This window comes from Aphelocoma coerulescens (genome assembly GCF_041296385.1).
Source record: "Aphelocoma coerulescens isolate FSJ_1873_10779 chromosome W unlocalized genomic scaffold, UR_Acoe_1.0 ChrW_unloc_scaf_4, whole genome shotgun sequence".
NCBI lineage: Eukaryota > Metazoa > Chordata > Aves > Passeriformes > Corvidae > Aphelocoma > Aphelocoma coerulescens.
The window spans coordinates 1,658,856-1,671,652 of NW_027184083.1; the positions used below are offsets into that span (position 1 = coordinate 1,658,856).

The 12,797-nt window shown below is 44.1% G+C and overlaps 1 protein-coding gene across 5 annotated transcripts in view; it reads left to right on the forward strand.

Annotated features, from left to right (window-relative positions):
* Positions 1-12,797, forward strand: part of LOC138102900 (ceramide transfer protein-like) — a 294,805-nt gene that overhangs the window by 179,616 nt on the left and 102,392 nt on the right. For 4 of the 5 annotated variants that reach the window (XR_011147606.1, XM_069000676.1, XM_069000677.1 and 1 more), the window contains exon 3: positions 8,986-9,102. The exons of the other annotated variant lie outside the window; for it this stretch is intronic. Coding sequence is in view for 3 of the 4 variants with exons in the window: in XM_069000676.1 (XP_068856777.1) it covers positions 8,986-9,102 (117 nt within the window). In the remaining variant the exon portion in view is untranslated. The remainder of the gene's footprint in view (positions 1-8,985; positions 9,103-12,797) is intronic. 5 annotated transcript variants of the gene reach the window in all.

Here is a 12,797-nt window from a genome sequence, read left to right on the forward strand (position 1 = left end):
GCCTAACCTGTGAGCCAATTGCCAAGCCACCAAGTAACACGGTTATCCATCTGTGGGCTGGACATTTTGTCTATAAGGATACTGTGAGAGACAGTATCCCAAAAGATTACATCTACTGGCTTTCCTAGATTAACTAGGTGGGTTACCCTGTCCTAAAAGGAAATTAGGTTTGACAAGCAGGATTTTCCCCTCATGAAGCCATGCTGGCTGTGACTGATGACTGCGTTTTCCTCCAGGTATTTTTCAATAACTCCCAGAATAATCTTTTCCATGATTTGCCCTAAGTGAAGCTGTAGTGGGTTGATGCTGGCTAGATGCCAGGTACCCACTGTGTTGGTTTTGCATGGACTGGTTTTTGGTAGCAGGGGGGCCACAGAGCTGGCTTCTGTGAGAAGCTGCCAGAAGCTTCTACCATGTCTGGCAGAGCCAATCCCTGATGGCTCTGAAGATGGACATGTTGCTGGTCAAGGCTGGGCCCATTAGAGAGGTTGGTAATGCCTCTGTGATTACATATTTAAGAAGAAAATCAAAACAAAGTGGGCACAGTTTTGTGCTAGTTTGAAAACAAACCAGTGGGAGGCACCAAGTCAGAATAACAATTTAATGGAAATTAAAGAAAAGGAAAAGAAAGTAAAAGAAAACACTGACAGAGTCAAGATACAACCTGAGTCCCTGTTAGGCAGGGTCGTGGCAGCAGTCTGGTAGAATGGTGGCTGCAGTCCTCTGAAGCAGTGATCCTGTAGAAAAAAGGGTCTGCTCTTCCTCAGAAGGTCCAATGGTGGCTCTGTAGCTCCTGTCCTCTGGAAATCCAGTGGAAAGGGTTGTCGCTGGTGTTCAGAGTCTCAGATTATATCTGCGATGGGATGCTTGGTTCCTCCTTCTGGGTGGAGCATCTCACAATGGGGTAATGATTCATGAGGCCAGGTGTTGATTAGGCTCATTAACAGAAGATGGTACAGAGGGAGTTATCTCTGAGTCATGCAGCAGGACAATGATGGACCATTAACAGAAAGATAGTCTGGGGGGAAGGAGGCAAGGAAACACTGCCCCACCTGATTTCAACAGCTCATGAGGATGGTAATAGAATACACCTCAACCCAGGACAAGTTTCTTTCTAGCCAGAGAAGAGGAGGAGGCAAGAACATGTGAGGGAAACAACATGGAGACACCAAGGTCAGTGGAGAAGGAGGGGGAAGAGGTGCTCCAGGCACCAGAGCCAAGATTCCTCTGCAGGCCGTGGTGATGACCATGGTGAAGCAGGTTGTCCCCCTGCAGCCCATAGGGATCCATGGGGAATGCAGAAATCCACCCACAGCCCGTGCTGGACATGCTCATGCAGGAGTGGGTGGATGCCTGGAGGAGGCTGTAATCCAATGGAAGACCTGGTGGAGAGAGGGGGCCCTTGCTTCCAGGCTGGAGCATCCTGTCCTTGGAGAACTGCACCCCATGGGAAGGGTGACCCATGGTGCAGCAGTTTTGGGAGGACTGCCCGTGGGAGGGACTCACATTGCAGCAGTTTTGGGAGAACTGCTGCTCATGAGATTGGAACCACACTGGAGAAGTTCACGGAGAACTGTCTCCTGTGGGAGGGACCCCACGATCTCACAGGGGAAGGACTCTTCTCCCTGAGCAGCAGCAGAAGATCTCGAATGACGAACTGACCAAAATCCCCATGCCCTATTGATGCTGTCAGTGGGAAGGAGGGAGGGGTTGGGGGAAAAAAAAGGTGGTTTTAAGGGCTTATTTTACTTCTCATTATCCTCCTCTGATTCTGTTAGTAATAAATTCACTTTGTACCTCTAAGTTGAGCCTGTTTTGCCCTTGGAGTGTTTTTCTCCCAGTCCTTATCTCAGCTCATGAACCTTTCATTAATTTTTTCTCTCCTCTGCCCAGCTGTAGCAGGGGAGGGTGAGTGAGCGGCTTTCGTGAGTGCCTGGCGTTGGGCCAGTGTTAAAGCACAACACCCACAAAAGCTGCTCTCTCACTCCGCTCCACAGCTGGACAGGGAGAAAAAATTACAAAGGTTCCATGAGTTGAGATAAGGACCAGGAGAGATCACTCACCAAATATGATCATGGGCAAAACAGGCTCAAATTAGAGATATTAAATGAATTTATTGCTAACAAAATCCCAGCAGTACAGGGAGACAGGGAATGGGGGTTATGGTCAGTTCACCCTTTTATCTCCCACTGCTTGGGGAGAGGAATTCTTCCCCAGGTCCAGCATGGGGTCTGTCCACCAGGAGACAGTTCTCCATGAAGTTCGTCAACGTGAGTCCATCTCATGAGCAACAGATCTCCATGAACTGCTGCAATGTGAGTCCATGCCATGGGCAAGTCCTCCCCAAACTGCTGCAGCATGGGTCACTCTTCCACAGGGTGCAGTCCTTCAAGGACAGGCTGCTCCAACGTGGGGTCCTCTCGCCACGGGCCTCCCACAGGGTTACAGCCTCCTCCCAGGCTTCCACCCGCTCCGGTGTGGGTCTCCTCCACAGGCTGCAGGTGGATGCCTGCATCCCAGGGGTCCTCCATAAGCTGCAGGGGGACAGCCTGCTTCACCATGGTCTTTACCTCAGGATGCAGAGGAATCTCAGTTCTGGCATGTGGAGCACCTCCTCCCCCTCCTTCTCCACTGACCTTGGCGTCTGCAGAGTTGTTCTCACATGTTCTCACTCCACTCTTCTCTGGCTGCAATTCCAACTGCGCCATAACTTTTTTTCTTTCTTCTTAAATATGTTATCACAGAGGCATTACCACCATTTCTAATTGGCCCAGCCTTGACGAGCAGCAAGTCCATCTTTGGAGCTAGCAGGGATTGGCTCTACCAGACATGGAGGAAGCTTCTGGCAGCTCCTCACAGAAGCCACTCCTGTAGCTCCCCCCCTCCCCCGCTACCAATGCTTGGCCATGTTGACTGTCACCAATGACCTCCTTTTTTCCATGTGCCTTAGCATAGTTTTCAGGAGGATCTGCTCCATGATCTTTCTTGGCAGGAAGGTGAAGCTGACTGGCCTTTAGTTCCCTGGGTCTTCCTTATTTCCATGCATTGGGTTTGCAGTGCAAGGTTTTGGTAGCAGGGGAGTGGCTACAGGGGTGGCTTCTGTGACAAGCTGCTTATTACCACAGGCCTAGGCCCTAGGGTATATCACCGTGTCCCGCAGCCTTAGGGAAGAGGAGGAGAGAAGATCCTGCAGGCAGGAATTGTGCAGCAAGATTGATTTATTTAATTATTTTACAAACTCTTTTATAGACTTTTTTCTTCATAGTCTAATTGGACAAAGGACCAGCCACCCCTTGGGGGTGATTGGCTAGAATCCTAAAACATCCATTGTCAAAATATTTTTCCACTATACCATAAACAAGACTTTTCAAGGTTGCAGGTGATTTGTTTGTTTACATACTCTGCTACCTCTTCTGTGAGAAATAAAAGTCTCTCACGGACTTAGAAAATAGCAAGAAAATTCTTGCTAGCAGCATTTTTGTATCTACAGCTGCTGGAAGCTTCCAGTATGTTGGATGGAGTCAGTGCCAGCCAGCTCCAAGATGGACCTGCTAGTGGCCACATGTCTTGGTTTGAAAGACAGGTGTCTGCTAAGGAAGGCAGGACCCTCCCTTGGAATGGCAGATGCGACGCCCCTTCCCTCCAAGTTATTATAATTTTGAAATCAAGGGGCTTTTAGGCAAAGATGTGGGAAATAGGAATAATAGTTCTTTACTATTATATATCTATATGCAAATAACCAGTCAAACAAACAACAATAACTATGGCAGTAACAGCAAACAATCACAAACCCAGTGCCAGCCTTCTCGGCTGTCAGGCCCTTTCCCCTCGGGTGCAGTTCCGGTTGCAGCCGGCAGGGGTGCTGGTGGCTTCCGGTGAGCAGGGCAGGTGTGATGGTTCCCCCACGGCTGCAGGGGGAGCTCCTGAGCAAGCTCGGGGAGCACATGGCACTGGTGGCCTGGGATCCCTGGAAGGGATGGGACAAAGGCTTCACAAACCCCTGGGCAGCCGATCCCAGTGTCCGGCCGGACTCTCAGGAATGGCAGGCTGGAACGGCAGGGACGAGCACAAATCCCGGGTGGCAGACAAGATGTATCCAAACTGTTGCGCTGCAGTGGGAACCCCCTGGAGGTCTGGGCAGGCAGGGCGAGCACAGCTACAACGTAGCGAAGGCTTGAAGCAACAGCGGGGGCAGGGCAGCCACGACCCGGCTCCCAGCGGGGCAGGGAAGGCGGGCTTGGGATCCCGGGGTTTCTCTGGTAGAAGGAAAAGCAGCCGAAGAAGCAGCCTCCCTCTCTGTCCAAATGCCAAGAACTGACTGTCCACACACCCAGGGGAAACAAAAGAGTAGTCAGATGCACCCCTCCCTCAGTGGCTAGGTCTTTTGTTTTTCTTAAGTACCCAGCAATTTGTCGCCCTAGCAACATGTATGGGGAAAATTCCTTTAACAGAAAAAAACCCCAGGAGAACTCCTAAAACCCCAACACCACACCTGAGCCAATCAGCAATGGTAGTAATGCCTCTGTGAGTACGTATTTAAGAAGGGGAAAAAGTTATTGCACAGAAGCTTTTGCATCTAGACAAGAGCAGAGTGAGAATATGTTAGAGAAACAACTCTGAAGACACCAAAGTCAGTGGAGAAGGAGGGGGAGGAGGTGCTCCAGGTACTGGAGTAGAGATTCCCCTGCAGCCCATGGTGAGGATCATGGTGAGACAGGCTGTCCCCCTGCAGCCCATGTGGGTTAATGTTGAAACAGACATCTACCTGTAGCCCATGGAGGACCCCACAACCGAGCAGGTGGATTCCTAAAGGAGGCTCTTACCCCACAGGAAGCTCATGCTGAAGCAGTCTCCTAGCAGGAGCTGCCGGCCCATGGAGAGAGGAGCTCATGCTAGAGCAGGTTTGCTGGCAGGACTTGTGATCCCTTTGGGGACCCACGGTGGAGCAGTCTGTTCCTGAAGGACTGCACCTGATACCAAAGTCATCTGGAAAATAAACTTTCTAACACAATTTGAAGCATTAGAAAGCAGGCATTCTTCATTAGCACTGGACACACTGAATGATCTCTCCTTTAAAGAGATGTGTGGTGAAACTACAACAGGGTATTTATTCCATCATGATCATACATATTCATTACAACATTCTTCCTAGCTAATACATAAACACCTTTCCCAGAACTAATTTGCATGCATCCACCTCCTACTGGAAGTCCTTTTATAGTCCTAGAGGGTTGTCTAAAGGGGTCTCTCGTGGTCATATTCACTGAATGCTTTAATATTAGAGGTGCCCTTTCCTTGAACTTTTTTTTTGGGGATGTGCTGTTGCTTCTTGTTACATAACTTGCCAAAAAGCCACTATATTCCTCATGATCTGTTTCTCCACTGGTTTCAGCTATGTTTATCATCCTGTGTACATACTTTTACATTCTTTTATGTTTTTTGCTAGTTAGTCTTTAAGCTCTATCCAGCAACATCAGGAGACCTGAAAATTTCTATTCTCTATGTTATTTATCACACCCTATTGAAGGGATCCACACTGGAGCAGTTTGTGAAAATCTGCAGCTTGTGGGAAGGACTCACATCTGAGAAGTTAATGAAGGAATGTCTCCTGTAGGTGGGATCCCATGCTAGAGCAGGGGAAGAGTGTGAGGAGTATTCCCCCTGAAGAGGAAGGAGCAGCAGAGACAACAGCTGATGATTTGACTGTAGCCCCCATCCTTGTACCACTGGGGTAGGCAGTAGAGAATCAGGAATAAAGTTAAGCCCGGGAAGGAGTGAGGTGTGGGGGAAGGTGTGTTTAAGATTTGGTTTTACTTCTCCTGACCCTACTCTGATTTGATTAGTAATAAATTCAGTTAATTTTCCCAAGTCGAGTCTATTTTGCCTGTGACGGTAATTGGTGAGTGATCTCTCCCTTCTCTTATCTCAACTCACAAGCCTCTCGTTATATTTTCTTTACCCTGTTCTGGAGTGGTATTGACAGAGTGACTTTGTGGGCACCTAGCATCCAGCCAGGGTCAACCTACCACAGTCCTTTTTGGTGCCCAATGTGAGGCTTGATACAACAGCAGTTTTATATTGTGTGCTATAACTGGTAGCTATTAAATGGCAAGCTCCTGTGTGGGATATGGAGTGTCATGGGTTAACAAGCATAGTCCCGGAAGTGATGTTCTTGCAAGGGGGTGCTTACAGTTTCCTCTGGGACCTGATAGAACCTATCAGCTGGCCAGTTTGAATATGGACAATTCTTTAAGCCACTTAAAGTTGTGACCGCCTCTGTGATCTACACTTAAGAATAGACACACCCCAGGCAGAGCTCTGTCTTGTTTCTGGTGCTGGGACAGGTAGCTGAGGGCCCCGTGCGGGGGCCAGCGGGCCCAGCCCAGGCCCTGCTTGGGCCAGGCCGGGCTGGGCCACGGCCATCTTGGAGCCAATGGGCCCTGTTCTACCCGCGGAACCCCCCCTACAGCCCTGCTGTGGGAAGCTGGAGCGGCTCGGCTCCCCCTCTCCAGTGCGGCCAAGATTCAGCCGAAAGCTGCTCACGGCTGCCTACCAAAGATCATGTGACCAACAGCAATAAGCGACATTCCAGCTGCAAGGCCTAGGTGAGATTAACCTTTTTAGTGCTGTGAAGAGCTGAAAACCTGAGGGAAGAGAAAGAGGAGATGCTTAAAACTGAAATTCTGTTGTAAAGCTATGATGTATCAGAATACCCATTGTAATTTCATGAAGGCATGGGGGGTGGAGTGTTCAACTTGTACTTGAGAGCAAAAGCACCTGGGCTGAGATAGGCAGATACTGAAGCAGCTGTAATTTCATGAGAAATTTGAACAGGGAGAGATGGAAGCAATGAGGACTTTTGCTCCAAATGGAAAAGGAGAAAACCTCAGTTCCTAGAGATGCTCCCAGAGATAGTCCTTGAGATGAAAATGAGGAGGACCCTTTGCTCCCAGGGAAGGAGAAGGGCCTCTGTTCTTAGAGATGAAATGCTCCCAGAGATGGGTGAAGAGAACTTTTGTTTCTGAATGGCTCAACCTTAAAGTTGTACCTCAGTAATTCAAGAGTGGACCCTTGAAAGCAGTTGTGGGAAAAGCTGCAAGTCATGGGAAGGGACTCACATGTGAGCAGAGAACCAACCCAGGCGGCTGTCTCGTTGTGATAATGTTTTCATAGCATGGGCAAGAGAGACTCCTCTTCCTAAATGGACTGAACAAGGTTATTATGGAAGTGATAAACAGACTGAACATCCCAAGGGTTGTCTTTTTACATTGTTATTGGGAGAAGGGAGAAAGGTGGGGGGGAGGAGAAGTGTTCTGAAGGTGTGGTATGATTTTTTTTCTTCTTTTAGGTCTGTTAATAAACTTCTTTATATTCTTTCAAGTTTGGTGCCTGCTTTGCATTTCTCCTAATTCTTATCTCACAGAAGGTAAACAGTAATAAGTTTTTTGGACCAAACCACTACATGGAGTTTTTCAGTTGCACTGCTTATCTCTTTATTCTGCTGGGTTTGGAAACATGTTAATACAAATAATGTCTCTGCTTTGTCCTGGCATTGATAGCCTTGCTATTTTGTGGGTAGGATGAAGTTGAATTAAGTTGAGATGGTCAGGTATTAAGGGAATTGGTAGCTGCAGTTGATTCACTTTATTGCTAGCTTTGTTGGTTGATGGATTTTTTTTTTCTGTGGGAAATTTAAATTTATTTAAATTCAACTTAGGTTAAGATGCCTGACCAAATAAGTGAAGCTATTAAAAAAAAAAGGTGAAGCTTCGAGTACTTTTGTTGAACTCTTCCTAGCTCTTTTTTTTTTTGCGGCTGGCTTCTGTTGTACTTTTCTTCCTCTAGTATATTTACACTAGAAACATTGTCTATTATATATAAGTAGCTTATGATTTTCAGATCCTTAGGAAATAATTCTTACTGACACTGAACTGTTGCACAGAACGCAATAAATGAGATTTGCTTTTAGGTTTTCTTTTGTGGAGTATTTCACAAATGATCCACAGTGTTTTACTTGTCTGCAAGATGAATGTATTCACAGGGCAGTAAAGGATATTAACAGATATAGACTTGTCTTTGGCATCAGGAATCAATATTTATTGCATTTCAGATCTCATTGTTTGCCCTAATCTTAGAGTCTGTTATATCCCTGTGTGCTTCTATGTGTAACATTTCTTTGTATTCAAATTCAAAAAGGTGTTCAGCTGTACTTGTGTTATGTTTTGTTAAGAATAGTTTTCAATGAAAGGAAAAAAGTTTTTCTGTTTTGGATGTTTTCTAGGGAGTAACTTTGAACTGACAGTGTCACAGGACAAAATATATCCTTCATTTGTTCCTTTGTACTTTCCTTACTAGCTTCACTGTAATGCTATTAAAGGCATTTTACTATTTGAGGCATATGAACTGAAAGTTGGATGCATTTGAGTGGTCATATGGAAAGGGATTGCATGTTGCTTCCAATTATCTGACAGTCCTCTTAGTTAAGGTAGTTTAGGCAGAGGGTGCCACAGCTTCCTTTAGTTTCCTGCCTTCCTTGTCATTTTGATATATTCTACTTTTATGGCTCTATCCTGGTGCTTTTTGCTATGATGAATGTGTTTCTTCTGTTGAAAATTAATATTGGTAGCAATAACCTTAATTTGTCTTTACTGCTTTGAAATTTAAAAAACATATTTTCCTGGCTGTGTCCAGTAGTTATTTTTCTAAAGGATCCCTTTGGAATGTTTGGTCACTGTTTGTGTGGAACTTTTTTGTGACAATTTTGTTAAGACTGTACTAAATTGGCTTTTCTGTTTCAGAAGATTGGCATTTTTTATTATACAAGTGTATTATGTTCATTATTTGAGACAGCCATATACAACCAAATTTAGAATCTAGGATGAATTCAAGGCAATATCGATCAGTTTTTCTAATTGCAGTGTTTCTAGAGTGTGAGATACTGTTGATCATGATGATAATTTTAGCTAATTTTACATTATTTCACAGCCTCATGACTTTGATGAATGCAGATTTGATATCAGTGTAAATGACAGTGTTTGGTACCTCCGAGCTCAAGACCCAGACCACAGACAACAGTGGGTAGATGCAATAGAACAACACAAGGTATGTGTTTTTTCTGATTTCCTTTTTCAGTCCCTCATTAGATCTAGTGGTGCTTGCAGAGAGTTGTAAGCTTCAATGTATAGTCATTAAAGTACTCAAGGTATTTCTGAAAGATAAAAGTTGCAAGATTGAAGCCATTATGTTAATTATGTTCCAAAGGAATGGATTTGCTTATCCTTCATATACAAGAGTTTAGAGAACTGTGAGCTAACAACTGAACCTTTCTTGAGTTCTCAAACTTGAACAAGAAAAAGCTTGCATTATGTTTGAGTAACTTTTTAATTGTTTTGGCTATTCTCTCTCACTGATTATTGAATTGGTTGTTATCTAGATGCCACAAACTTCTTAGAGTCCATTCTCCTAGGTTTTTATTTGGTTTTTAGGCTCATCTCTGTTCACTTGGCTGCTTTAACTATCTGATTACTGGCTTTTATCTCCTTGTTTTTTAAGGCCTTATTGTTCATCAGCATTTTCATTCAGTTTTCCTGATCTATACCTTATCTCTTCCAATGAACTCTGTTACTTTCATTTTGCCTAAAGGGCTTGAAGGTCAGATATTTTTAAAATATGTAACACACAAAACAGAGAAAATATATGTTTTCGGAGAAAAGATAGGCACTGCTCCAAGGTGTTGAGTGTAAGTACAATACCTAGCACAATGAAACTTTTGCATCTGGATTATTGTTACGAATGAGAGGGGAGAGTTTGGACGACCCCTGCCTTTGCCCAGGTTTCTGGCAGTAGGCAGCAGGTTTATTGAGGTGGCCAGCACCCCAAAACCACTCTTGCTTGCAAGTTCTTAATAATGACTGATCAGGTCTATTAAAACATGAATTATTTATTGAATAGACACAAGGCAAAAACAGACATAAGACTTTAACAGGCTTACTTACTACACAGGATAAACAAAAGAACTACTAGTAGATTAAACAAACCAGTGCACAATAAAAGGGACCTATATTACAGCTAGCGAAGAAATAGTATAGATTAGGAGTCAATGTGACTTATCACTGATGATGGAGTACACATAGAATCCTTTCCCTCAATTCCCAGGAAAGTATCTGCCAAATTTGCATCCAAACTTTGGGGAGAAGTCCTACACATTTCCAGGGTGTATGTAGGAGACTTCTGCCTCCATGAAAGTTTGTGTAGCTTTTATAGTTTGTAAAGTGAAGTGTCTGTCAGTCAGGAATTCCATCTTATCTCCCCACATCTTGTTCTCAAGGTGAGTTGTTTATTGCCACCTGGAAATTCCACCCCTGGTGCCAGAGAGAGAGATAACTCACTAGCCAGAGACAACTCACTAATCAGGCAAGCTGGCCTGGGTCATCTCATCAATTCATGTGAGGGGGGAGAATGTCTGGAGCTATCGAACCAGCTGATGGACAGAATAGATAAGCTCTTCTGTGGTAGGGGGGAAGTCCTGTCACATTCCACCCCTGTGACTGGAGGCACTGACTTTACCTCGTGGAGTGATAGTGCAGGTATATCTTGCCTCCATGCTATAAAAGCATCCACTTTCATATATGTGTACACCATCGTTGAGTGTTTTGATACACATTGTACTCCTAAGCTTTACTATTTCTTTAAAAGATGTTAAACGTTATTGATATTTATAAGAAGCACCCCCTGTTGCTTCAGCTTATGTATTTATGCATTAGATGATGTAACACATATTTATATATATATATAAAATGATTAGTGATAAACCAAGAGATTATAAGATATGGCATTAACTTCAGGATGTTCATGGTAGTTGAGGACAATCCAATAATTAATTTTATTTATGTTGTTACCAGTTAGTGTAGGATAGGTTGTTCCTCACCCCTTGAGTCTTAAGATCATAGGAGGATGACATGCAAATCAAGAACAAAGAAGAGTTTGTGAAAGTAGCTTCTTGGTTGTAGTGATTGGAGGAGTTCAGTACATGGTCAGGAGCTCTTTTCACTTTCATTCATGCATCTTAGTCCAGCATTCTCCTTCAGTGAAGTTCAGTATTCCACATACTCTTGCTTAACATATTAAGTGTTAGAAAACTTTACTATAATCTAAACAAATACACATATATAATAGTCTGATTGTCTCAGGGGAATCAAAGATGTAATGAAACTGAATTGTTTCTACCTACTTAGGATATTAGTCCAGTTGGGAATTTTATGCCTTACCTTGAAGAGGCAGGAAGAGGCCTGTAATTATATGAAAATTCAAGTTATATTCAGGATGAAATTTTTCTACCCACTGAGACAATCAGAGTGAAGATACAAGTATTCTAAAGCCATACTTGTAGAAAACTACAAAGCGTATACAAATATTAATCAAAGCAACTAAACCTATGAAATCATTTGGTACTTCAATAGTACTAAATAAGATTTTAATGCTATGTAAACAAAGTTATATCTGCTCTCCTGAGACCTTTTAGAGAAAATGGTTATTGTCAGATTTACACATTTCGTTAAATCAAATTTTGCAAATTTGGAATAGGATCCATTTACCAAACATTAATGTCATGATATGTGGAAAAGACTCCACTACTGGAATAAGGAGTAAAGTAGGTATGTTTATTCCAGCGCTGGGACGCATGGGGGATAGCTCCTCCAAAGTCATGCGTGCCCACAGCTGCATTCAGCTTGGTATATATTGGGTTACAAGCTCCATATTCATTAAATTTCTCAATACGCCTATACATATTCATTACCTAGCCCCACCTAGCCTCACCTCATATTACAATGAGCCCAAAAGTCATTTACATCTGCGTTGCTCTTGCACAGTGTCATCTGGTGGTCATGGGCAGGGGTCTCCGGGATGAAGTAAGAGTCCTCCTATGTTGGGGTTCCCCCCCCCCCCCCGCCATGGGTCCTTGGAGAGGGGACCCTGGGGTAGAGGCATGGCCTAGGCACAGAGTCTCCCTGCTCCCTGGTCACACGTACCCTAATCCTGTTTCCCATTGGTTATTTTGTGTTCCCCTGCCCGGGAAGACCCGGGTTGTCCCGTGATTGCTCAGTTCTTCTGCAGTCCCCCAGCCATGGGGCTGGAGAATAAAGATCTCTGAAACTTCTATCAAGAATCGCTCCCTATTTCTTTCCACGGGCCTCACTGTCTATGGATGTTGCAGGAGACCCCACTGCAACACTCCTAAAGAGTCTTCCTCATTCTGAACTTTTCACCTTGCTTCCCTGTGCATGCTCTTTATGTCCCTGGCCCAAGTCCAAACTTCAAGACTGGTTTAAGTTTGTTTTAGGTTTGAAAACAGGATCTTTGGTCAAGATCCCTTCCTTTTATCAATAGTCTTCTATCTTCTCATCCTCCTTTGGTAGGCACAATAAGTGTTGAGCAAGCTGTGTGCATTGTTTTTAACATCTTAGCAAATAATTTAACCTCTGCTTCCCCCTCCTTCTCCTGATTCAGTCAGGACTACAGTTATTAGGCCAATCAGTTTTCTCACAATTGCATTTAAATTTTGAATCCATGAGGTTATCCAATCAAATATACCTGTTCCTTGATCCTTTTGGATTTCATGTAAGATTCCAGCATTCTTTCTAATCTCTTGTAGATCAGTTTGTATTCTCAGTCTGATCTATGTATACACAGCAACTGATGTTCATAACTGTGCATACCCCACCTTTGGAAGCCAAAAGCAAATACAAAGCCATCCAATTTTACTTGACTACTTTTGAGAGGTTGGTAATTTCTTGTTA